Source organism: Triticum aestivum, chromosome 2A, assembly GCF_018294505.1.
Source record: "Triticum aestivum cultivar Chinese Spring chromosome 2A, IWGSC CS RefSeq v2.1, whole genome shotgun sequence".
Lineage (NCBI taxonomy): Eukaryota > Viridiplantae > Streptophyta > Magnoliopsida > Poales > Poaceae > Triticum > Triticum aestivum.
In genome coordinates, this window is record NC_057797.1 from 656,207,293 (window position 1) to 656,233,694 (window position 26,402).

General features: G+C 44.1%; 1 protein-coding gene across 1 annotated transcript; it reads right to left on the reverse strand.

Annotated features, from left to right (window-relative positions):
- Positions 1–8,692: 8,692 nt before the first annotated feature.
- On the reverse strand, positions 8,693–9,638 carry LOC780571 (CBFIa-A11). Its single transcript, XM_044597643.1, has one exon. It carries the CDS (start codon positions 9,590–9,592, stop codon positions 8,936–8,938), a length of 657 nt encoding a protein of 218 aa, XP_044453578.1. The 5' UTR covers positions 9,593–9,638; the 3' UTR covers positions 8,693–8,935.
- Between the last annotated feature and the right edge of the window lie 16,764 nt (positions 9,639–26,402).

The window sequence follows — 26,402 nt, forward strand, 5'->3', positions numbered from 1 at the left end:
CTAACAAAACTAACTCGATTACATGATAAATCTCATCCAACCCATCACTGTCCAGCAAGCCTACGATGGAATTACTCACGCACGGCGGTGAGCATCATGAAATTGGTGATGAAGAATGGTCGATGATGACGATGGCGACGAATTCCCCTCTCCGGAGCCCTGAACGGACTCGAGATCAGCCCTTCCGAGAGGTTTTAGGGCTTGGCGGCGGCTCCGTATCGTAAAACACGATGAATCCTTCTTCTTTATTTTTTCTCCCCAAAAGCAAATATATAGAGTTGGAGTCGAGGTCGGAGGAGCTCCTGGGGCCCCATGAGGTAGGGGGGCGCGCCCTAGGGGGGCAGGCGCGCCCCCCACCCTCGTGGCTAGGGTGTGGGCCCCCTGGTCTTCATCTTTTGCAAGGATTTTTTATTATTTCTGAAAAGATGTTTCGTGAAGTTTCAGGTCATTCCGAGAACTTTTGTTTCTGCACATAAATAACACCATGGCAATTCTGCTGAAAACAGCGTCAGTCCGGATTAGTTCCATTCAAATCATGCAAGTTAGAGTCAAAAATAAGGGCAAAAGTGTTTGGAAAAGTAGATACGACGGAGAAGTATCAACGCCTCCACGGACGTTTGAGGGGCCGGATTTGTCAAGTCCGGCTGTAGATGCTCTTATATGCCTTTGATTGCCACACACACAAAATGAAAGACATAAGTATTTTTTGAACAAAAGAAGGGTCCAAAAGGACCCTGATGCTTATATTAAACATAAAGTAGCAATGCACATCTTACAACAGGACCCTTAACAACCAGGAAATAACAAACTCATCCCTGTTTGTGACAAAGAGGACCTCCAAGAGCTAATGAAGATTGCAATCGAATCCCTAGCTGCTCCCGTACTAACCCATCCTTGTTGTCACCTGGGATGGCAGAACTAATGAAAGATTGCAATCAAATCCCTAGCTGCTCCTATACGAACCCTACCTCGTCGTCACCTGGGATGGCACCACTTGGGACGGGGAAACCTCCATGACACCTCGCCATGAACTTCGTATTGAAGCCGCATTGCCCCCCTTTAAACATCATGGCCGGGAGGAAGAAGTAAACCCGTCATTCGGCTAGAAGATTTGATGCGAGGAAGACAGTCGGCAATTAACCGCATCTGTAGGCGCTAAGGTCTCTCGTGGGAGCCACCGACGATGAGCGTGAACCTAGCTTGGATCTCCATCTCCCCGTAGCTCCTTCTCCACCACCATGGTGACCTTGCAACCATGGAACATGGAGGCCCTCCTCGAATCCAGTGAACTAAACGACCTTATTCTCGGAGTCGCCAGTGACGTGAATCCCACCAGCGGCTGGCAGCCAACCAGCATAGGCAGGACCACCATCACCGAGAGCCATCAGTCGTTCCGCCACAGCATAACGCCTTTCGCCATGGAGGCAAAACTCGTCCTAAAGTTAGACCAGAACCTAGTAGTATATACAGGACTAGTTCACGCATCTCTCCCACCTTGCTCCGGTCAGCATCGCCGTTGAAGGAGATTAGGGATCGGGCGGGATATTCATGGCTACGGCTGACTCTCGTGTTTGCCTAAGGGAATCGAGTCACACCTTTTGTGTGTACGTAATGTGAGGCACTAGTGTGCTGGCCTAAGGTGTGGCTTGAACAAAACACCCACTTAAGTTGGTCAAACTTATCCAACCTTAGATGTGGCAATCTTAGGCAAATTTAGTCTCAAACCAAACAACCCCCGTAACGAAGAAGGGACGGCGACAAGGCTCGTCGAGATTTGGAAGCAGCCTTTGTATTTTGCTGAAAAAAGCAGCCCCTGTATTTGGGAGTTTTCACGATCGCACTACACAATTTATTGTGTAGTAATATTAATTTGATTCAATGGTTGATATAATTCAATAATTCGGCCTGTAGTTGGGCTTGAGGTTAATTTGGGAATTTCCTTGTTAGCCCAGTATGGGCAGATCTGTACATTTTCATGTCATCGATCCTAATTAATCTATGATCTACGCTAAAAAAAATCTACGGTAGCATTCTAATAATTGCAGTCACTGATGCAATTAACTCTTCGGGCGCCGCGTTGCCAGCGACCGCACACCGGGGTGTCTTCTTCGTCATCCCCATGTTCTTGTGTACCTTTGCCGCCTGCCCGCCACGGCCAGCCATCCGGCTGCCGATTTGTATTATGGTGCTCCCTCCAATCCATAATAAGTATAATAGTTTTGAACTAAGATAGAACTAACCTTAGCTCAAAAACGCGATATCTATTTTGGATCGGTGGGAGACTTGATTTGTAGTATTGTCTCATGATTTGCCTAGGCTGGTTTTGGAAGTACTAGCAACGATGTGGTACGATTTTGCTAGCTTGATCTCTGATTGTCTCAGGACATTCACGATTAGCCGCCTTCGATTGGGATTTTATAATTACGGAAGCGAATCACGATGATAATATGAAATCCGTTATCTACTTTTAGTTCACTTTTGGTGTAACTTGGAATTTTTCTTTATGACTAGTCAATGTGTATGTGCAATGCACGTTAATTTGGAAGTATATTAAGTGGATGTAGATATTAAGTAGGATATTATTTATGTGTTATTATATGATTATCACTATTTTTAGTATGAAATTAACTGCACGCCAAACGTGTTGAGCGCTCGACATTGAAGCAGTCTAAGTCGTTGGATTGACATGATTTGATGACCGAGATTAATTGGATTTGCCAATTTAAGTCTTTTTATATTGCTATAGATATATAACAGTGAATTGCCTAAAGTGCCCTTGCTGTCTAAATATACTACAGTACAATACTAGAATTTTGTTGTGGTATTGTCTAATTTAGGCCTCTAGATTACAAAAATAAACAGTCCAAAATAATTTGACGTACTATAAAAGGACTCCTATATTTGGTTACGTTTATTTTGCCAGCACTGATTGTCATTAGTGGCAGAGAAAGGGGGGCCAATCAGGCCCTGGCGGCCCTAACAATGGAGATATAGTGCTAATTTGCTGATGAACAGTGCAAACACTAGTGATTATTTTCTGTTAAAAGCCTATTATTTAATGGCTTGGCCCTCCCAACCTGTTTTAACACTATCCGGCCCCACTATAATTTGTTGGCTCCGCCACTGCTTGTCAATACCAGTAGCCGTTAACCCCACAAATCAGAAGACATTTTTTTTCGCAACTGACAAAAGTACATCCACCACTAGAAAAAAAATACATCCTGATAATGTTAGAAGTTCCAAAAGTGTCTCATTCAGTCATTACCCTTTTTTCCAAGTTAGTCAGCAATTGTTGTTAGTTGTTGATATCTGTACTCGAGTACAGCGACTGAGGAGCCAGAGGACGGAGTTAGTGAAGCCAGATGTTATTATGATACTAGTTGAATGTCCGTGCGTTGCTACGGAGACACAATTATCTATCTGTTAACACCAAGGATATCAAGCCAATACCAAATCATCACCTTAATCTTGAATACCAGACACCGTGTCATGCATACATATTTCCCAAGGATATCAAACCAATATGAAATCATCGCCTTAGTTTTGAATACCAGACACCATGTCATGCATACATATTCTTACATATAAGCCTTTTTAGAGATTTCAATATTGACTACATATGTAACAAAATGAGTGAATCTATATTTTAAAATATGTCTATATACATCCGTATGTAGTTCGTATTGAAATCTCTAAAAGGGCTTATATTTAGAAACAGAGGGAGCATTTTCCAAGGATATCAAGCCAATATCAAATCATCACCCTAGTTTTGAATACCACACAGGGTGTTATGCATACATATTCCAGCTTGACTCGAATAATTACCCATATAAAACAGACAAGATAAATGGTTTTTATAGATAAACAATAATGGTTATGTCAGCATAAAGCAGATCCATACATGGAGTTATAAGAGAGAAAAATGATACATGTAGTAGCTACTTGTGAGCGAAGAGTAATTTGACTATTTTTTTGTTCAGCTTTGTATTTTGGTATTGTACTCCTTGACTACATAGGTTTGCCCTTGCTCCTTGGGATTCCAGCCATACCTTATCCTTTTGTGAACTAAAAAATAAAAATTATCAGAGATCATCCATACGAGTCTAACAACTATTACGAAAACCAGGCACTACATACATAGAACTAAATTATTCTCAAACAATGCCGAGCCATTAATTGCATGAGAGATTTTATATCCCTCCAAATAGTCCGTCCAACCTGCAATTTCCATTGACCATAGAGAAAATAGATGCAAAGAGCCAGCCTTTTTTCCTCCTCCATCCAGCACTGAGATGACAAAGTAAACACTATAAACTACAGGAAGGATCAGCTACTTTGATCCAAAATTCTGACTATCCATGTTAAAGAAATGGATTTATGAGCTTATTTGACAGAATATAGGTTAGGTGAATACAGCTATTGCCAAGAGTAAATCTTCCGGAATTAGATGTAGAAAATATGAACACCTTCCTGTCAATGAGGAGGAACCTAAACAAGCCTGCAGTTGTGTTCTTTTTAGGGCATCATCATATATATAACAGAACCTAAATCAAGTCAGATGTGTTCTTTTTAGGGCATCTACTTGCTAAATCAAGTTGTAGGATATATATAAGAGGAAGGGCCAGAATGATTTTGAATGCCTACAACTCACGTCTATAGCAAGACATTCCAAAGTGAAGCGTGGATCCAGCTCGTAATATATATATATATATATATATATATATATATATATATATATATATATATATATATATATATATATATATATATATATATATTACAAAGAAGAATGGATGGAAGACGAAATTGTGTATTATACTACTTTCATTAGTACTTTATACCAGAACACGGCAAAACAAAAAATTACTGCAGATTTCAGTGGCATAAAAAATCTTCTATTTTACTGCTTTCCTCGGAATTTTGCAGTGGTACACATTTCTGATCAGACTATCCATCACCTGGGTCTCCAAATAAAAAACTACTCCATCCGTCCCAAATTAAGTGTCTCAACTTTGTACTAATTTTAGTAGTAAGTTGTACTAAAGTTGAGACACTTACTTTGGGACGGGGAGAGTACCGTTTACTGCCGGTCTACAACCATACCACTTGTTAGAGTTAAAAACATGAACAAACAATGCAATTCTTATTCAAGCAAAACAGACAATAAAAGTTAGCACAATATGTATATCTCCATTCATGATGAAACAAATCAAAGAGAGGCAATATTGACCTTCCATTTGATGTATTAGATGGAGTGAAGCATGTCGATGTCGCAATAGCGTCGACTTAATTAGGCATATATCTACACATTCAGATGTTGGCAGAGAAGTTTTTAACCTCACTGAGTCGTTATTAGCATTGAGTAGGGCAGCCAGAACGCAATATGTAGAAAACTGCATCGAGTTAGTCATGAGAAAGAACTACAGGTTTAAGTGTTTTTCATCACATTCGCCTGAAAGGTAGCTAAAAGTTTCAAGTATATAGAACCATTGACTCATGTTTTAGATGTCTATAACGTTAAGCATGCAACCAAAAGTATATAGCAGCCTTTTGGAACTGTACTATAACATTCACGAATCAAGATTTAGTGGCTGAAGAGTGGGGCAGAAAAATGTTTAATACCTAGTTCTTGACAGCCTTGGCCATCTAGCAGAACTCCTTGTGCATGACAGTATTCTGGTGGAACGTGATAGACTTGTCCTTCTTCCGTGTCTTGGTTGTCAAGAGACGAAAGAAGGACAAGCGTGGAGCGTGGATTCGATTGGACCATGGATCCACTCAATGCCATCTCCTTATCAGTAGTTAGCTATGTGCCGTCAGTCTTCTTGTTTACCAGGACTGAAAAACACACCAACCACCAAACAGATCTGCCAATGGCGAGACATCCATAATTCAACTGATCAAGAGATAGCAACAACTACTAACCAGAGTGCTTGTCAGAGTGGACAATGTAAAACTTGTTAGGCTTCGTGACTGAACAGAACCTTGGCAGTACTCATGCTGAACTGCTACATTAGGAAACAAATGTTCCTCTTGACAAGTTCCCAGGCCAGATTGTCCGGAACCGTCACCATTTATCTGTTCCTAAAAAATCATATCAACCAATGAATATGAAACCCATCAGAAAAAAGTGTAAGGATTCTCAAGTTTCTATCTCACATAGCCGATAGCTTCTGCATAGTGGTAACGACTGGTGTTCCTGCTCGTGGCTGCCCTGAAGTGCGCGTTGAAGGCAGACGGTTCTGCTGACGCTCTTTGTTATGAGATAGCCGCAAGAGGCTGCAGACCATCATGGGCGACATCAGGTTGAGATGCATCAACGGCTGGAAGCATGCAAGGAAGTGGACGGGCCATACCTCTTTGGAAGGAAGCACCACAGTCCTAGCAGCAGCAGCGCGACCCCACCACGGCACCACGCGCAGGAACCATGGCCTTCTCTTTCCCTGTGGGCATTAGGCCAGCACCGCCCGCTGCGCTCTTCTGCCGCTTGCTAGATTTCCACCGGCGATTACATGTGTCCACCTGCTCCTCCCACGATCCCACCGCCTCCCACCGTCCGTTGCCACAAACTGATCTTCCGCCGGCTGTTTCACTGCCACTCAGACGGCCCCTGCCATGGGAGAGAAAACGTAGGGGTCAGACAGTACAGGCTACGGGGAGAAGATGGGTCGGAGGGAGGGTGAGATAGCGTAACCTGGGCCTCATTCATCGCGGCCATGGGCGCGGCGCTCTTGCTCGGCTCCCTCCCCACGTCAAGCTCCTCCTCAAGTCGGTGAAGAACAGATGAGATTGGAAGGGCTTGGATCCACCGTTCCAGTCTAATTCGGCTGCAGTGTGGAACCGCTCGAGGTCGCCATAAGCGTGAGGAGGTCGGCGGCGGTGATTCCTCTAGGGAGAGCAACGGGATTGAGAGGGAGGGATTTGGGGGAAGGGGAGTAGGAGGTGGGACGTGCGCTGCGCTGTTTTATTTGCCTTTTCTTTTCTTCCTTCGTGCGACGGGTGGAGAGGAGCGAGGAGGTCCGGTTTTTTCGCATGCTGGGAGAAGTTTACATGCGAGGGGAGGCCTGGTTGAACCATCACGACGACGGCAAATTTCCCTTTAACAGTAGAAATATACACATATATTGGTTGGTTCGTGGATGCACAAGATACGACGTCTTGGTCATAATAATATGTTACTCCGTCCGTAAAGAAATATAAGAGTGTTTTGATTACTAAAGTAATAATTTAAATACTTTTATATTTATTTACAGAGGAAGTATATCATAAGACAGAGATAGTACTTCCTCCGTCCAAAAATATTTGTCATCAAAATGGATAGAAAAAGATGTATTTAGAACTAAAATATATCTAGATACATCCTCTTTTATTCATTTTAATAACAAGTATTTTCAGACGGAAAGAGTAACATTTAAGCGTGATGCTGGTATATGCTGCCTGTATACTGAAAATATGAAAATGGAAGGTTCCGTAGTTAGTGCTTGCTACTGGGCAAAAACCTCCATTTCCGACGGACACACCATCAGACTCAAACAGACTCAGTAAAAATGCTTGCGTTTGACAAGCAATCAGACCATCCAATTTTGTTCCTGAAATTTGGTTCTCAAGTTGGAACAAGTCTTTTTTCCGCTGTTTTTCCATTGCCCCTGTCTTTTTCCGCTGGTTAATCTGCATCAGGGCATCCTTCTGGCGCTCCCTGTGGCTCGGACATGGAAGTCTCTCGCAACGCTTCCCCATGCTCTTCATCCACTCTCGACGAAAGCACAGATCAGTCCACGACGCACTCAGCAACGACACCTGGATCCGCGATCTCGCCCACGGACAAAACCAGCACCTCCTCGAGGACGTCATGGCTTTGCACCGCGAACTGCAGTGATCGGCGCCGCCCCTCCGGCAAGGTGTGCCGGACGATCTCACCTGGAAGCATTCGAGTTCGGGGACGTACTCGGCCAGGTCTGCATACCAGGCTCAGTTTCAGAGCAGGACGGCGACCGACTTCGATCAATTGATCTGGAAAGCCTGGGCACCGGGGAAGATCAAAATCTTTTTATGGCTGCTGCTGCGGGACAAGCTCTGGTGCAATGACAGATTGCAGAGGCGGGGTTGGCCGAACGGCTATTTCTGCCAACTCTGCGTCAGAAGCCTCGAGTCCTCGAGCCACCTGTTCTGGAACTGCCTGGAGTCTAGGCAAGTGTGGAGCGCGATCGGGCAATGGCACGGCTGCTCCACCCTCTCCCCTGCGGACTGCTGGAGCCACGGAAACTCCAGCATGATCATCCACTACATCTTGCCGCGCACTGATCCATCACGGCGACACGGTGCGCGGTCAATCCTGCTGCTGGCATGCTGGGAGATTTGGCAAGAAAGAAACAACTGCACCTTTCGACGCAGCCTTCCGAGCGTGCGAGAAATCATCAGGCGCATCCGAGACAGCATCGAGCTCTGGAGGATCACAGGAGCAACGTGCATCGAGAGCCCCTTCGGGGAACCAGCTTGAGAAAAAAAAAATCCTGTACTAGGGTTTTCGGCCGCATGTGGCCATCCCTACGCACTTGATCCTCGGATCTTCACTTCCCCTTTGTTTTCGCGCTGCTTCCTGCTATAATCAATGAAAAGCCAGCATTTGCTAGATCTTTCAAAAAAAAACTTCTGCGACAGCGCAAGAGCCTGTAAGTCTGACCAAGTTATCTCAAAGCAGGAAATATATGAATCGGACGAGTAAAGGCTTGAATTTTAGCGTGCCAAGATCGCCCGTGCGAGTGCTATCTCTGGCACTAATTGTTTGTTGACCCACATTGCCATGACATTTTCGTCAGAATAGCAGGGAAACATTACACACCACAAGTACAGGGCATCCTGGATGGCGATATTAAGCTGTATGTACAGTGACAGTGAGCCATGAAGGCCAGGCCCGAGCCGGCTCAGGTGCGCGGCATCAGTAGTTCCACAGGCTGACCTCGCAGTCGTAGTCCTCCTCGATCCACGTCGACGGCCCCGCCATTGGCGGTGGCTCGATCAGCATGCCGTGCGCCATGTCAAGATAGCCCTGCATTTCGAATTCTAAACCATCCATGAGGTGGTAAGGAGAGTTTGCAACGAGCTCCGCGTTCCCCGCGTCTGCCGGTGAAGCAGCCGGCGCCTCGGTAGTAGCTGCATTGCGCTGCCCAGGCTCCGGGCGGAACAGCTCGGCCGCCTCGACCGCGGCGCGGCGTATCTCCTCGTGGCCGGCCCCCTGCGGCGGCACCCGGAGCGTGCGCGGCGAGTCCGCGAAGTTGAGGCACGCGGCGCGGCCGCGGAGCGCGAGGGCGGCGACGTCGTGCGCGCGCGCCGCCATCTCGGCGGTGTCGAAGGTGCCGAGCCACAGCCGCTGCTTCCCGTGCGGCTCGCGCACCTCGCAGACCCACCGGCCGGGGTTCCTGCTGCGCACCCCCTTGTACACCGGGTGCCTCGTCTCCCTGACCTTGGTCCTCCCCGCCCGCCGCTTGGGCGGCGCCGACGACACCGTCATGTACGAGCCCTCCTCCCGGCCGCCGGCCGCCGGAGATTTCGTTCCCGACGACGAGTGGCCGCCGCCGCTGTACGCCCACTCCATCAGTGATCAGTCCGTTCGAGGTGGACTTGTGTGCCTGGCTTGGTTTGAGTTTGGGTTTGGGAGGGAAAGATCCGGCGGCGCTTTATATATAGCTAAGCATGTGATGGATGGATGGATGGATGGGATGGGAGGGAGCGCGTGCGGAGCGCTGCTGCAAACGCGGGGTGACACGAGGAGCCAGCCGGAGTGAAGTGAAGTTCGATGTGCCATGTGCGGGAGGGGATGGTGACATCAATGGTAGAGTGGTCAGGCAAGATAGAAGTTTCAATATAATCTGAAAACGAATTTGTGGAAGATGGCGGCGACGATACGCGAGTGCGTCTGACCAGATTATGCCCCAGACACGGTATGTGGCTTAGCTGAGGCTTCCGGCTTTTGATGTTAAGCTTAGGTGAGTGGTTTGGGTAGTGACCCAGCTAGCATCCCTTCATCATTTGGATAAGAATAGCGGTATATGTTGTCAAGATGGTGGATTCAGGTATATTGTTTGTAATATTTTATAAGGTCCTCAACAATAATCAATAAAGTAACCGTATGCATTTTCTAGATGTAGAGGCAGGGGCCATCCTCCTTTTTTGAAAAAAAAATGAATGGACCGGGAGTAGGCTCTCGCGGTGTTTTTGGTTAGGTGGGACGCTTCAGTTGGTTGTCAAACCAGCTGTAGGCTGCACGGAAGGCGATGGTGACGCCCGCGACGCGCTGCCATGGGCCACTTTGGGTCTCGACGGCGCGCGCGCGATCGAGCGTTGTGGGCTGCTGGGCTTTGCTTCCGTTCGTTTCGGGGGGTTTGGAGTTGCTACTATTTTTTGAGAGGTTGTGAAGTGGACGCGTCGCGTGTGCTGAAAGAAACCTCACGGTGAGGGGCTGCGGTTCTTTCTCAAAACCTGAGCTGGCCTTAAAGTGGGTTGATGCGGACTTGCGCAAGTTGGAGAGTGCGCGTGGCCCTCTGTCTGTGGAATTTGAGGTTTTCAGTTGAGGACGACAACGACGGTCGCCATGACGCCAATTTCAGCTGGTTACAAAATATCCTGGACAATCGTATGCCCCGCTTTATCGTGACAGAGCAGGTGGGCGTGGACTGGGTCGCACGCGCACGTACCTGCCAAGTGAAAATGGACACTGACCACAGTCCAGACACGGCTGAGCTTGCTGCTCGGGGAAATAGACGGTGGCTTTGGGGAGTTTCACGTCGCACCTCGCGACGCATGCTGGTTGCTCGGAGTATTTCGGGACATCACATGGGATGGGACCCGTATTAGTTGTAGTACTAGTACTGTACTAGTATCATTGGCCTCCTTCTGTTTTTCTCCAGACATGACGGCCTTTGATTACAGTGCTCCTACGTTTTCAGAGGCCTGAACCTGTCGGCCTCGATTTGGAATTGAGGCCATGCACCTCTTTGGCTTCTGCTTGGAACTGCGCATGTGAGTGTACGACGTGTCTGATCCACTCATCACCTGCGGTCCTCCTCTCCTCCTCCTTCGACCTCCAATACACAGGACCGATCGTAAGGACGCGTTTGCTTGTCTGCATAAGGACTAACCAGGTCCGCGCGGAAAGAGAACGGATTGTTTGGACGTCTGGTTTTACTATTGAACCTGCACAACACGAAACTTAAAGTACCTCTGGGCCTGGCTCGCTGGGAATGCACTAATCTGCAGTTTCTCCAGGGCCAGGCCTGAGCGGTGCACGTGGGCGGCGGCGGCTGCACGCGCGCGGCCACGCTCGAGAAGCCGCGTTGCTTCCCGAGACACCGGCAGTTATTAGCCTCACCGCCCCTCATCGCTCCCTCTCCCCACTCTCCCAACTCTCACCGGCGGCGGCGGATCGGAGCAGAGGAAGAAGACCACCAGACTCCATCGCCGGCGAGCGGATCAGCAGTTGGCCCACGGCAATTGCGGTAAGCGCTTCTCTCTCTTCGACATGCACGCTAGATTCGATCCACGACGATAGATTCGATCCACGGCGGAGGGGAATGGGGAATAGAGGTAGATAACCATAGGGGGTAGTTCATACTAGTTCATAGCAGTTCATGCGAGTTCATAGATGCAAGATCGAAATGCAGAAGGGGGATTGGGGGATAGGGGGTACACAAGGGACATCGGCTGACCGCGGCGGCCGTCATCGGCGTGCGGAGCGGCTGGTCGAGCCGCTGGCCTTCATCTTCTTTTTCATCGTCGTGCGGGCTGGCGGGTCGTCGTCGTCCTTGGCGGAGTCGAGGTCGATCTGCCAGGTACGACGGCCTGGCTCCGGCTCCCTCGCTGGCATCTGCACCTCTTCTTCTTCCTCCTCCTTAGGCTCCCCACTGATGACCGTCGGCGGCGCGATAGCCGTCTCCCAGTACACTGCGGCACGACGGTCATTAGGAGCCCAGTAGGTCTTGTACTTGCACCACTTCTTCCTCTGTTTAGCGTCGTCGTAGACGACCTGATTCATGGCCCAGCGAATGATGTCAACTGCCATCGCGCCCTTCGCTGGGTCAGGAATCATCGTCTTCAGCTCTTCTTTACTGGCCTTCATGAGCACTGCATTAGATTCGTTCCGCATGTCATGCATGGAGCCGAAGTTCGAGCACACCTCCATGGTGTTCTCGAACTTGGTGCGGTCACAAGCCGATCACCAGAGGAAGAAGGCCCTCCAGCCAATACCCCAAGGGAAGGGGTTGGCGTTGGAGCTGGAGCTAGAGCTCATGGCGATGGGGAGGAGGAAGGTTGACAGTGAGAGAAGAGAGGAGGTGGGTAAGTAGTGGTGGGCAGGGTGAGTAAATATAGGGGGGATGGAGAGGAGGAGAAGAGTGACAGTCATGCCGTTTTAACTACATGCTCTTCAATTAGCCATGAACTTTGTGATGTGCTTGACTCCATGAATTGTGTGCAGATCGAGGAGAGCAATGAGATGGGCACGGAGGTTGACAACAAGGGCAAGCATCCCCTTCATCCAATGCTCGACGAGGTTGTGCTGCCGCCCACCGCCGAGGAAGACCCGAAGACGCCTGAGGGTGGCGACGAGGGCATGGAGGAGCCCCCCAGCAACAAGCGCCACAACTACGGCCACTACCATCAAGAGGATGGCCCGACTCACTTCTGCAAGGTCATCCTTACACCGAAGCTTGAGTGCATCCCCATGCCCCTGGACTTCACCAAGCACTTCGTCACAGTGCCAACGGAGTTCAAGCTCAGGAACAACACCGGCTGCTCCTGGAAGGTTACAGTGAAGCTGATGAACGGCATGGTAACCCTGAATTAGGGTTGGGCCACCTACACAGCCGTTCATCAGATCAAGATCGGCTACATGGTGACGTTCAAGCTCCTCACTCCCGACACCCTCAAGGTCATCATCTTCGACGACGATGGCATTGAGGTCGTCAACAAGTGCGGGAAGCACAACGAAGCCTTCGCCGCCAAGGAGTAGGCCGGGGCCTCCCTAAGTACTATCGAGTCTGCTTTGAACTGTTTATGTTTATGGTTTATGCGTAGAACTGTTATGAAGTGTGGTACTGCTTATCTGAAATATGTTCTTAAGTAGTTGATCCTCTGTTTATACTCTGCTCTGCTTATGATGTGTGCTACTGGTTGTGCCGAAGTGTGCTGGTAACCTCACCAACTAGCCAAAGAGGTTACCACACACCACATGTTGCATACAAGCAAACACCATGCCTTGGGTTTGTCCACTAACATGCGGGGAACCATACACCAGGCAGTGTGGTTCTGCCCATGCAGGCAAGAGGGCATGCAGGCAACCACACAACATGCAGATGGTGCATTTGAGGCTGCATTTGCATAGCTAGGTTGGCTGGAGAAGTGTATGTAATGCGGGTACTGTAGCGCACGACAAGCAAACACGCCCTAAGATGCAAGCCGCATCCCGTTTCGTCCCACGAAACTCATCAAAACTTGTAATTAGTTCATTATAACTTGTCTGAATTGGCAATACATTGCCAAGTTTTTGTGGATTCTACGGATTGTAGTTGGGCGGTAGTTGTTACATGAAATTTATTCATGATATTCATTCTAGGAAAGAGCGAAGCTGTTATTCTTAAACTTGACTTCGAGAAAGCTTATGATTGTGTTTGGTGGTTCTTTCTTTGCAATGTGCTTTTGGCCGAAGGTTTTGATGGTGGGTACGTGCATCGTATCATGCAGTTAGTTTGTGGCATATATATTGCGGTGTCTGTCAATGGGGTGGTGGGTCCTTTCTTCTCCAATGGAAGAGATCCCAGGCAAGAAAATCCGATCTCTCCTCTTTTGTTAAAATTTCATTGTCGATTCTCTCTCCTGTATTTGGATTCGCGCTATCGTGGATGGTCATATCACTCCCGTCAGCTCTAATCATATATCATCTGTCCTTTCTCACCTCCAATATGCAGATGATACGATCATCCTTGTCAAAAACGATGGTTTGTGTATCGTCAATTTGAAGTTCCTACTCCTTTGCTTAGAAGCCTTATCCGGTCTTAAAACTAATTTGTCTAAAAGCGAAGTCCTCATTTCTGGTAGCTCGACCGTTGAGGCAGAGCGGGTTGCCAATCTCCTGAATTGTCAGCTTGGATCGTTCGCTTTTAAATACTTAGGGATTCTGATGTTCTCTCTCATGCTGCGTTGTAGAGATTTTGCTGCTATTATGTTAAAGGTTGGCAATAGGGTCATGCCCCGACGTAGCAGATATAATTCATCTGCTCGTAAGGTTTGTCTCATTAATGCTGGTCTTTCTTCCTGCCCCATGTTTTTGATATCTGGTCATAAAATGGTGGTAGAGGATTCTTAACTCTTCCCCTAGGGTGTTGTGGTTTGGTATTCTTAAAGCTAAATATTTTCCCTCTTCTAGCCCTATGCTTGCCTCTGCTGTTGGAGGCTCTCTGTGTTGGCGTGATTTGGCTAAAGTGTTGATGAATTTTGTGCTCACGTCAAGTTTGTCGTCCATGATGGCAAGTCTATTCGTTTTAGGCTTGATTGGTGGCACAATGATGCTCCGCTTTGTTCGTCTTTTCCTATTCTTTTTTCTTATTTGTTCTAATCCTGAGATTTCCATTATGGATTTCTCTTGCAATAACTGGGATTTGGGGTTTCATCAGGTATTGTCTCCTGTAGAGTTGGAGGAATGGCACAATCTCGGTGCTATCTTCCTTGTGCTTTTGGAGGCTAAGGACTCCGTGATCTGGTCCTGTTCTCCTTACAAGGTTTCTCGGCTAAGTCTCTTTATAATAGGCTGATTTCTGGTTTCGCTACTTCCGAGTTTCAGGACATTTGGTATGCTAGGCTTTTTTCTTTGGCAAGCAATCACATGAATATGCGCATACCAAATTCATTCTTCCTGAGATGGCTGGCTGCAGACCAAATTCGTAAACGTAAGCGGCTTTAGAATTTTGTGCCTTGCATGCTGGGTGTGAGGACTCTGATCATATTCTTTTCAGGTGTGACTTAGCTACTCTGCTCTGGAGTTGCACCCAGTCATGGTTGGGTGTTAACTGGGCTCCCAATTCTTTTGTTGAGCTGTTTGATCTTGCTAGGTCTTTGTCTGGTCAAAAATTGCAGATAACTTTATACTGAAATTGCACCTTTTGTTATATGCTAAAAATAAATATAAATAGTGAAATTTTTGCAGTCTAGTATAGCTTACACACATATTATATAGTACTTGTGTGTTTACTTACACATAAAAATTAAAAATGAAGTTTTCCAAGAAAGAATGGATTAGTGGCATTGATATTAACCTTTAAGATGAAAGAAAATAAATAAAATAGAATAAATAATGACAAAATTTGCACACAATTTACACATAAATTATGTTTTTAATAATATGCAAGATTAAGCATATAATGGTGGATTGCCAAAAAGAAGGTTTCTAAGAATGAATAGAATGAATAATTAGTGGCATTGGTATTGACCGTAAAGAAGAAAGAAATAGAAATAGAAATAAAACAATAAAAAAGAGTTTTCTAAGGAAGAATGAATTAGGGCATTTTCAACGCTGACCCGCAAACCGGACACCGCATCCGCCCGCGGACCAGGGGGCAGTCAGCGGACACTGATGTGGGAGCGAGCCATCCAAAGTTATCTGCATACATTTCAAACCGGGTTTCATCAAACACGACAAAATTCATCAAAGTTCAGATAGAAAATAGCATACTCATCCATACATAGCATGCAAACAAGTCTAGTACAAGAATAGCTCAATCAACAAGAAATAGTTCAAATCAATGACATTAATCGGATGTTCAACAAGTTTTTCATGGATGGATCATATTGTCCCACACATCTAATGATGTATGTGCATGAATGATCTGCCTCTACCCTATGGTACATCACGGCAATGCGTACATGATGCACAACTTGTAGAGCGGCATTGAGTGAATGAACGAATCAACTAGCAAATTGAGCAAGAAGAAGCAAAACTTACGTTGCTGCAAGAAATGGCCACATTGCCTCCAGCCGATCAACCGTGACAGAAAACTTTGAAACGGAGTTCTGGATGGTGTACCATCGATACGCTAATGACGTTATATTGTGTGCATGGATGATGTGCATGTCATAGGGCGCAGTGTGCTTTCGCGCATGAAACAAACCATGCACGCGCTGCCAAAACAACCCCTTTCTACTCCACCCTACAAAGTCTGCAGATACGGTCAATCACGCATCGCACAACAACTCATCGTCTCTTACTCTAAAAAAACGACATGAAGTTTAAAAATAAGTTCACCGGCGTTTTATCGGACACCTGCTGAGCGTGGTGTCCTCCATGGACCTTGTGGACAGGATGACGGAGGGTACTTGGCTACGGACGGGTCCTGGGTGGACAGCGCAATAGTACAAGGCGTGCGGGTGCGTGGGTAGTGGCTACGAATGTCTGACAATGTCTGGGTGGTGATACGTCTCCGTCGTATCTACTTTTCCAAACACTTTTGCCCTTGTTTTCGACTCTAACTTGCATGATTTGAATGGAACAAACCCGGACTGACGCTGTTTTCAGCAGAATTGCTATGGTGTTATTTATGTGCAGAAACAAAAGTTCTCGGAATGACCTGAAACTTCACGGAACATCTATTCGGAAATAAGAAAAAATCCTTGCAAAAGATGAAGACCAGGGTGCCCACCACCTGTCCACGAGGGTTGGGGGCGCGCTTGCCCCCCTAGGGTGTGCCCCCTACCTCATGGGCCCCCTGGAGCTCCTCCAACCTCAACTCCAACTCTATATATCTGGAGTCCGTTCGGGGCTCCGGAGAGGGGAATCCGTCGCCATCGTCATCATCAACCATCCCCCATCATCAATTTCATGATGTTCATCGCTGTGCGTGAGTAATTCCATCGTAGGCTTGCTGGACGGTGATGGGTTGGATGAGATCTATCATGTAATCGAGTTAGTTTTGTTAGGGTTTGATTTCTAGTATCCATTATGTTCTGAGATTGATGTTGCTATGACTTTGCTATTCTTAATGCTTGTCACTAGGGCCCGAGTGCCATGATTTCAGATCTGAATCTATTATGTTTTCATCAACATATGAGAGCTCTTGATCCTATCTTGCAAGTCTATAGTCACCTATTATGTGTTATGATCCGTTAACCCCGAAGTGACAATAATCGGGATACTTACCGGTGATGACCATAGTTTGAGGAGTTCATGTATTCACTATGTGCTAATGCTTTGTTCCGGTCTCTATTAAAAGGAGGCCTTAATATCCCTTAGTTTCCATTAGGACCCCGCTGCCACGGGAGGGTAGGACAAAAGATGGCATGCAAGTTCTTTTCCATAAGCATGTATGACTATATTCGGAATACATGCCTACATTACATTGATGAATTGGAGCTAGTTCTGTGTCACCCTAGGTTATGACTGTTACATGATGAACCGTATCCGGCATAATTCTCCATCACTGATCCATTGCCCATGAGCTTTCCATATACTGTTCTTCGCTTATTTACTTTTCTGTTGCTATTGCTATCATCATTACAAAATACCAAAAACATTACTTTTGCTACTGTTACCTTTTGCTACCATTACCACTACTATCATATTACATTGCTACTAAATACTTTGCTGTAGATATTAAGTTTCCAGGTGTGGTTGAATTGTCAACTCAGCAGCTAATACTTGAGAATATTCTTTGGCTCCCCTTGTGTCGAATCAATAAATTTGGGTTGAATACTCTATCCTCGAAAACTGTTGCGACCCCCTATACTTGTGGTTTATCAAGACTATTTTCTGGCGCCGTTGCCGAGGAGCATAACTCTATTCTTTGAGTCACTTGGGATTTATATCTGTTTATCATTATGAAGAACTTGAGAGATCCAAAAACCAAGATTTATCCCTCAACTACGAGGGGAGGTAAGGAACTGCCATCTAGCTCTGCACTTGATTCACCTTCTGTTTTGAGTAAGCTTGCGACACCTAAACCTGCTTCTGCTATTCGTTCTGATATGTCACATGTTATTGATGATGCCACTTCTGCTATGCATGATAATTATGATGAAACTACTTCTATGCTTGATACTACTGTGCCACTTGGTGAATTTCTTGATGAACAACTTGCTAGGGTTAGAGAGAATGAAAATATTGAATCTGATAATATTGATGAAAGTGATGATGAAGACTTGCCCGTTATTCCTAAGGGTTATGTTTTTGATAAAGAAGCTTCTTTAGCTATTTTAGCTTGCAAAGATAGTTATGAACTTAAGAGGTTATTAGCTAAATGGAATAAGCAATCTCTAAATGCTAGGATGAAACCTGACCCTGCTTTTGCTACTTCACCTATCTTTGTTACCGATAAGGATTATGAATTCTCTGTTGATCCTGATATAATTACTTTGGTTGAATCTGATCCTTTTCATGGCTATAAATCTAAAACTATTGTGGCACATCTTACTAAATTAAATGATATAGTCACCCTGTTCACTAATGATGAGATAACTCGCTACTTTTATATCCTTAAAATATTTCCGTTCTCATTAAAGGGTGATGCTAAGATATGGTTTAATTCTCTTGATCCTGGTTGTGTGCGTAGTCCCCAGGCTATGATTTATTACTTCTCTGCTAAATATTTCCCTGCTCATAAGAAACAAGCTGCTTTAAGGGATATATATAATTTTGTGCAAATTGAAGAAGAGAGTCTCCCACAAGCTTGGGGGGCTTCTCCAATTACTTAATGCTTTGCCTGATCATCCTCTTAAGAAAAATGAAATATTGGATATATTTTATAATGGATTAACTGATGCTTCCAGAGATTACCTGGATAGTTGTGCTGGTTCTGTTTTCAGGGAAAGAACACTGGATGAAGCTGAAATTCTATTGAATAATATGTTGACAAATGAAAATAATTGGACACTTCCTGAGCCAACTCTTGAGCCTATTCCTAAACCAACTCCGAAGAAAAGAGGTGTTCTATTTCTCAGTCCTGGAGATATGCAAGAGGCAAAGAAATACACTGGATAAAAGAAAAAGGTATTAAAGCTGAAGATGTTAATAATTTACCTCCTATTGAAGAAATACACGGTCTTAATTTACCGCCTGTTGAAGAAACATATGATCTTAATCCATTACCTATTGAAAAAGTACATGGTCTTGATAACCCGACACAGGTAGTAAAGGTAAATTCTCTCTATAGATATGATAAAGCTGAAATCCCATTTACTAAGTTTGCTAGCCCATGCTTAGATGAGTTTGATAAATTTATGGTTAAGCAAGAAGACTTCAATGCTTATTTTGGTAGACAATTGAAATACAATTCAAATATGCTTGAAAACTTGGGTGATTATATGGCTAATGTTAAAGGTGAACTTAAACTTATTAGTAAACATGCTTCTATGGTTACCACTCAAGTAGAACAAGTACTTAAAGCTCAAAATGATTTGCTCAATGAATTGAATAGTAAGAATAATGATAACGCTATTAGAGTTATGACTAGAGGTGGTAGAATGACTCAGGAACCTTTGTATCCTGAAGGCCACCCTAAGAGAATTGAGCAAGATTCTCAGAGAAATAATGTAGATGCACCTAGTCCTTCTAATAGGAAGAAAAAGAAAAATGATAGGACTTTGCATGCTTCTAGTGAACCTATTACTGAAACACGTGAGAATCCAAATGATATTTTTATATCTGATGCTGAAACACAATCTGGTAATGAATCTGAAACTAGTGATAATGTTAATGATAATGTTCATGATGATGCTCAACCTAGTAATGATAATGATATAGAAATTGAACCTGCAGTTGATCTTGATAACCTACAATCAAAGAATCAACGTTATGATAAGAAAGACTTTGTTGCTAGGAAACACGGTAAGGAAAGAGAGCCTTGGGTTCAGAAACCCATGCCTTTTCCTCCAAACCATCCAAGAGAAAGGATGATGAGGATTTTGAGCGCTTTGTTGAAATGATTAGACCTATCTTTTTGCGTATGCGATTAACTGATATGCTCAAAATGAATCCTTATGCTAAGTATATGAAAGATATTGTTACAAATAAAAGAAAGATACCAGAAGCTGAAATTTCCACCATACTTGCTAATTATACTTTTAAGGGTGGAATACCAATGAAACTTGGAGATCTGGGAGTACCCACTATACCATGCTCCATGAAAAGAAATTATTTTAAAACTGCTTTATGTGATCTTGGAGCCGGTGTTAGTGTTATGCCTCTCTCTTTATATCATAGACTTGATTTGAATAAGTTGACACCTACTGAAATATCTTTGCAAATGGCTGATAAATCAACTGCTATACCTGTCGGTATTTGTGAGGATGTGCCTGTTGTGGTTGCAAACGTTACTATTTTAACAGACTTTGTTATTCTTGATATTCCCGAGGACGATAGTATGTCTATTATTCTTGGAAGACCTTTTTTGAACATTGCAGGGGCTGTTATTGATTACACTAAAGGAAATGTCACTTTTCATGTTAATGATAATGAGTATACGATACACTTTCCGAGGAAACAACCTCAAGTTCATAGTGTCAACTCTACTGGAAAAATTCCATCGATTATATTTGGAGGTTTTGAATTTCCTCTTCCTACTGTCAAGGAGAAATATGATAGTCTTATTATTGGGGATGTGCATATCCCCGTTGAGGTAACATAGTGTTATTCGAAATTTCTCCGGTTCCATGTTATTTGGAATGAGTTCGTTAACAAGACTTGATCAACCTTATTAGTGGATTCCTTTTGATGAGCATGAGATGGATGAAACTAGAAGCCACAACCTTTTGTACCCTACTTTTACTTTCTGTTATTTATTTTAAATAAAATAAAAATAGTATTTTTTTGTCTGTTATCTGATTTATCCGTGCAATATAAAAATATCCCGAAAATAAAAGTTCTCCAAATGCCCTAAAATTTAAATATAATTTTTTCTGAAATATTTGAGAATATTTGGCACTGAGAACACAGCAGGAGGAGCTGGCACCTGGCCACGAGGGTTAGGGGCGCGCCCTACCCCTTGGGCACGCCCCCTGCCTCGTGGGCCCATGGTGGTCCTCCTCCACTTATTCCTGCACCCACACACTCATTCTTCCTCCCACAAACACGAATATCCAGTTCATACCCGAGTCCTAGCTCATTTTGCTGCTATTTTCGATCTTCTTGCTCAAAGCATCTCTCACAAAACTGCTTGGGGGATTGCTCCTTGGTATGTGACTCCTCCATTGGTCCAATTAGTTTTTGTTCTAGTACTTTATTCATTGCAAATTTATGCTGCCTAGGTGACCATGTTCTTGAGCTTGCATGTCAAATTTATATGGTTTCAAGTAGTTTTGATGCATGATATAGGCTCTAGGCACCTGTAGGAGTAGTTGCTATCAATATTATTGAGCTTTGTTCACTTTTATTTTGAAGTTACTAAAAATTTCAGAATTTTTTAGAAAATAATGAAGAGATTTTTGAGGGGCTCATCGAGCCAAAGCTCGAAGGAAATGGCACAGAAGCCCAAATATAATCTGCCTCGCACCGCGAAGGTTCGGACGTGTGAATGGCCTTCCGATGATTTCTTGAGAGCAGCCGGGATTTATGAAGATTTTTATGAATTGGCTGAGAATGCAGGCCTCACCGCTTTCCTCCTCGACCAACGCGACCAGTATCTCTTACTCACAAATATCTTTGTGCAAAGCTTTTATTTCCATTCTAGGAGCTCACCACCTACGGTGGAGTTTTATTTATATGATGAGCATAAAGAGATGTCGCTTTATGATTTTTGTCGGGTTTGTTTGGTCCCTTTCGAGGGCACGACAAAGGAACCACATCGCGGCGATGTGGATGGGTTTATTGATACCATCACTATAGGGGAAACAAGGAAGGTTTCCGATGCACGAATCACTAGCATACATTTTCTTGTTTTACGCTACTTTGCAATATTTGCTAGTTGTTGCTTAGTTGGTCGCAAAAACTATGGAAACCTTAGTGTTCCTGATATTATTATTTTGTTTCATGGTTTATTCAGTGATAACTCTGTTAGTATGGGCGGTATTATTGCTAAACGGTTAAGTCTGAACCGTACAAAGGGCCCCATCTTTGGAGGCATCTATGCTTCATGCCTAGCTGCACATTTTAACATACCTATTAGGCATTATGAGAAGGAAGAAAAATTGCTGCCTCGTGTTTATTTAGATTATAAGAGTATGGTGGCACATGATTTTATTGTTAAAAATAGGGAAGGGGGGCTTAAATACAAATTGTTCTTTCATAAACATCATCCTGAGACTATTACCCTGCCTGCTCCTTCCTTATTTGATTTATCTTCAGGCTAGTACCTTGTTCCGTTAGAGGCTATTCACGCCTACCGGAACCCTACATCAGCCACAGAGCCAGAGTCGGAACCACAAGTTGATCCTCCACGACAGTCTAATTACTATTGGGATCCAGAGATGATTGCCAACCAGTGGCAACCAGAGTCTTCTTCATCGCAGTACGACCCCAACTATTATTATGGATATCCGCCAGACCAACCGTGGCCATAGACCAACTTAGGCCAAAAGCCTAAGCTTGGGGGAGTACGTATTTCTCACCGATATTATATTCATGTTCACACACTCATTGCTAGATGTCGATGCTCATACTTTTTCATTGTATCATCCATGCTAGTTTATTTTCCTTTTTATGCTTTCTTCTTGTGTGTTTAATAAAACCTTAAGAAAAACCAAAAAATTAGTTGTAGTTTTTAATTAGTTTACTTTCCACGCTTGTAGTAGTAATTAAAAAGAAAACCCAAAAATATTTCTTGTTCTTCTTTTACTTGTTGGGAGCTTTCCCGTGTAAATAGTTTTATTTCTTTTCTTTTCTTTGGGGGTTGATAGGAGAAGACCATGATTAAATTGTTGAAGTGGCTCTTATATGCATTATTGTTGAACTGACAAAAGAGCCTATATCACCTTGTCTTCTCTCTTGAATTGAATGCTTGCAGATTCCAGCTTAGTCTAATGCACGTGCACTATTATTATTATTCACACTATTCGGTCGTGCAAGTGAAAGGCAATTATGACGATATATGATGGACTGACTAAGATGAGAAAAACTGGTATGAACTTGACCTCTCTTGTTTTTGTAAATATGATTAGTTCATCATTCCTGATTCACCCTATTATGAATAAACATGTTTGCAATGACAACTAGAGATCATAGTTTTTTGTGCCATGCTTGATTAGCTAGGAGCTTATAATGGTTTACCTTGCGTGCCAACATGCTATTAAAATGGTTGTGATGTGGTATGATAGGGTGGCATCCTCCTCTGAATGATTTAAGTGACTTGACTTGGCGCATGTTCACGCATGTAGTTGAAACAAAATCAACATAGCCTTCACGATATTTATATTCATGGTGGATTACATCCTACTCATGATTGCATTTGGTGCTGATTAATTTTAATGCATGTTCATGACTGTTGTCGCTCTCTAGATGGTCGCTTCCCAGTCTTTTGCTAGCCTTCACCTGTACTAAGCGGGAATACTGCTTATGCATCCAATCCCATAAACCCCAATGTTATTCCACATGAGTCCACTATACCTTCCTATATGCGGTATCTACCTGCCGTTCCAAGTAAATTTGTATGTGCCAAACTCTAAACCTTCAAATAAATATCATGTTTTGTATGCTCGAATAGCTCATGTATCAACTAGGGCTGTCCGTATCTTCCATGTTAGGCGGGTTATTCTCAAGAGGAGTGGACTCCGCTCCTCACTCACGAGAAAGTGGCTGGTCACCGGGATGCCCAGTCCCATGCTTTATGCAAATCAAATCAAAATAATTGCAAACAAAACTCCCCCTAGGACTCTTGTTAGTTGGAGGCACTCGTTGTTTCGAGCAAGCCATGGATTGATGCTTGTTGGTGGAGGGGGAGTATAAACTTTACCATTCTGTTTGGGAACCACCTATAATGTGTGTAGCATGGAAGATATTGCCATCTCTTGGTTGCTATGTTGACAATGAAAGTATATCGCTCAAAATATTATTCATCTCTATTTCAAAACCGAGCTCTGGCACCTCTACAAATCCCTGCTTCCCTCTGCGAAGGGCCTATCTATTTACTTTCATGTTGAGTCATCATCTTCTTATTAAAAAGCACTAGTTGGAGAGCACCACTGTCAGAAAGGGCTAACGAGATACCATCTTGTTATATCATATTATGATTATTTTGAGAAAGTGCTGTCATCCGAGATTTATTATTATTGCTCGCTAGTTGATTATGCCATCGATATGAGTAAACTTGAGACCTAAGCATTATTATGAATGTGGTTAGTCATAATCTTTGCTGAAAACTTGAATGTTGGCTTTACATATTTACAACAACAAGAGCAAATAGAGTTTGTAAAAGTTTTTCTTTATCACTTTCAGTTTATCAACTGAATTGCATGAGGACAAGCAAAGGTTTAAGCTTGGGGGAAGTTGATACGTCTCCGTTGTATCTACTTTCTCAAACACTTTTGCCCTTGTTTTGGACTCTAACTTGCATGATTTAAATGGAACTAACCCGGACTGACGTTGTTTTCAGCAGAATTGCTATGGTGTTATTTATGTGCAGAAACAAAAGTTCTCGGAATGACCTGAAACTTCACGGAACATCTATTCGGAAATAATAAAAAATCCTTGCAAAAGATGAAGACCAGGGGGCCCACCACTGTCCACGAGGGTGGGGGCGCGCCTGCCCCCCTAGGGCACACCCCCTACCTCATGGGCCACATGGAGCTCCTCCGACCTCAACTCCAACTCTATATATTTGCTTTCGAGGAGAAAAAACCAGAGATAAGGATTCATCGCGTTTTATGATACGGAGCCGCCGCCAAGCCCTAAAACCTCTCGGGAGGGCTGATCTGGAGTCCGTTCGGGGCTCCGGAGAGGGGAATCCATCGCCATCGTCATCATCAACCATCCTTCATCACCAATTTTATGATGCTCACCACCGCGCGTGAATAATTCCATCGTAGGCTTGCTGGATGATGATGGGTTGGATGAGATCTATCATGTAATCGAGTTAGTTTTGTTAGGGTTTGATCTCTAGTATCCACTATGTTCTGAGATTGATGTTGCTATGACTTTGCTATGCTTAATGCTTGTCACTAGGGCCCGAGTGCCATGATTTCAGATCTGAACCTATTATGTTTTCATCAATATATGAGAGTTCTTGATCCTATCTTGCAAGTCTATAGTCACCTATTATGTGTTATGATCTGTTAACCCCGAAGTGATAATAATCGGGATACTTACCGGTGATGACCATAGTTTGAGGAGTTCATGTATTCACTATGTGCTAATGCTTTGTTTCGGTACTCTATTAAAAGGAGGCCTTAATATCCCTTAGTTTTTATTAGGACCCCGCTGCCACGGGAGGGTAGGACAAAAGATGTCATGTAAGTTCTTTTCCATAAGCACGTATGACTATATTCGGAATACATGCCTACATTACATTGATGAATTTGAGCTAGTTATGTGTCACCCTAGGTTATGACTGTTACAAGATGAACCGCATCCGGCATAATTCTCCATCACTGATCCATTGCCTACGAGCTTTCCATATACTGTTCTTCGCTTATTTACTTTTCCGTTGCTATTGCTATCATCATTACAAAATACCAAAAACATTACTTTTGCTACTGTTACCTTTTGCTGCCGTTACCACTACTATCATATTACTTTGCTACTAAATACTTTGCTGCAGATATTAAGTTTCCAGGTGTGGTTGAATTGACAACTCAGCTGCTAATACTTGAGAATATTCTTTGGCTCCCCCTGTGTCGAATCAATAAATTTGGATTGAATACTCTACCCTTGAAAACTATTGTGATCCCCTATACTTGTGGCTTATCAGGTGGCGGCCAAAGAGGTACAACAACGGTGTCGGAGGAGAAGAGTGCGAATGAAAAGAATGGGGAGCAGTGATGGAGTGGAAGAGAATGGGACCGTGAAGGGGATTTGAGTGGGCCGGGGGTGTCGGAGTCCTATGTGGTGGCGGTCCAGACTCTCGCAAAGCCCCCATCCCTAGTTTTCTTTCAATTTGCATGAAAAACACGTCTAGACCGGCCAGCGGATCGATAGAGAACCGCGTTGGATGAAGAAACATGTCTAGAGCGTGTAGTCCAGATGGTTACAGGTGATTTCAGGGTCGGTGTTGAAGATTTCTTAGAGGCATTGGCATTATCTTTAAGAAGAAAGAATATGAAAAAACTGGCACACAACTTTGCACAAAATTTATAATATACAAAAGAATAATTATATAATAGTGTAATTTTCGCAGTCTAGTATGATATACAAACATGTGTATATTACTTGCGTGTATACATTTACCTCGCCCAACATTTCAAAAATACAGCCATAGAAGAAATAGAAACATAGAAAAGCG

Bases quoted from the DNA above. Each gene is read 5' to 3' on its own strand.
- LOC780571 (XM_044597643.1), bottom strand. From the start codon at position 9,592: ATGGAGTGGGCGTACAGCGGCGGCGGCCACTCGTCGTCGGGAACGAAA.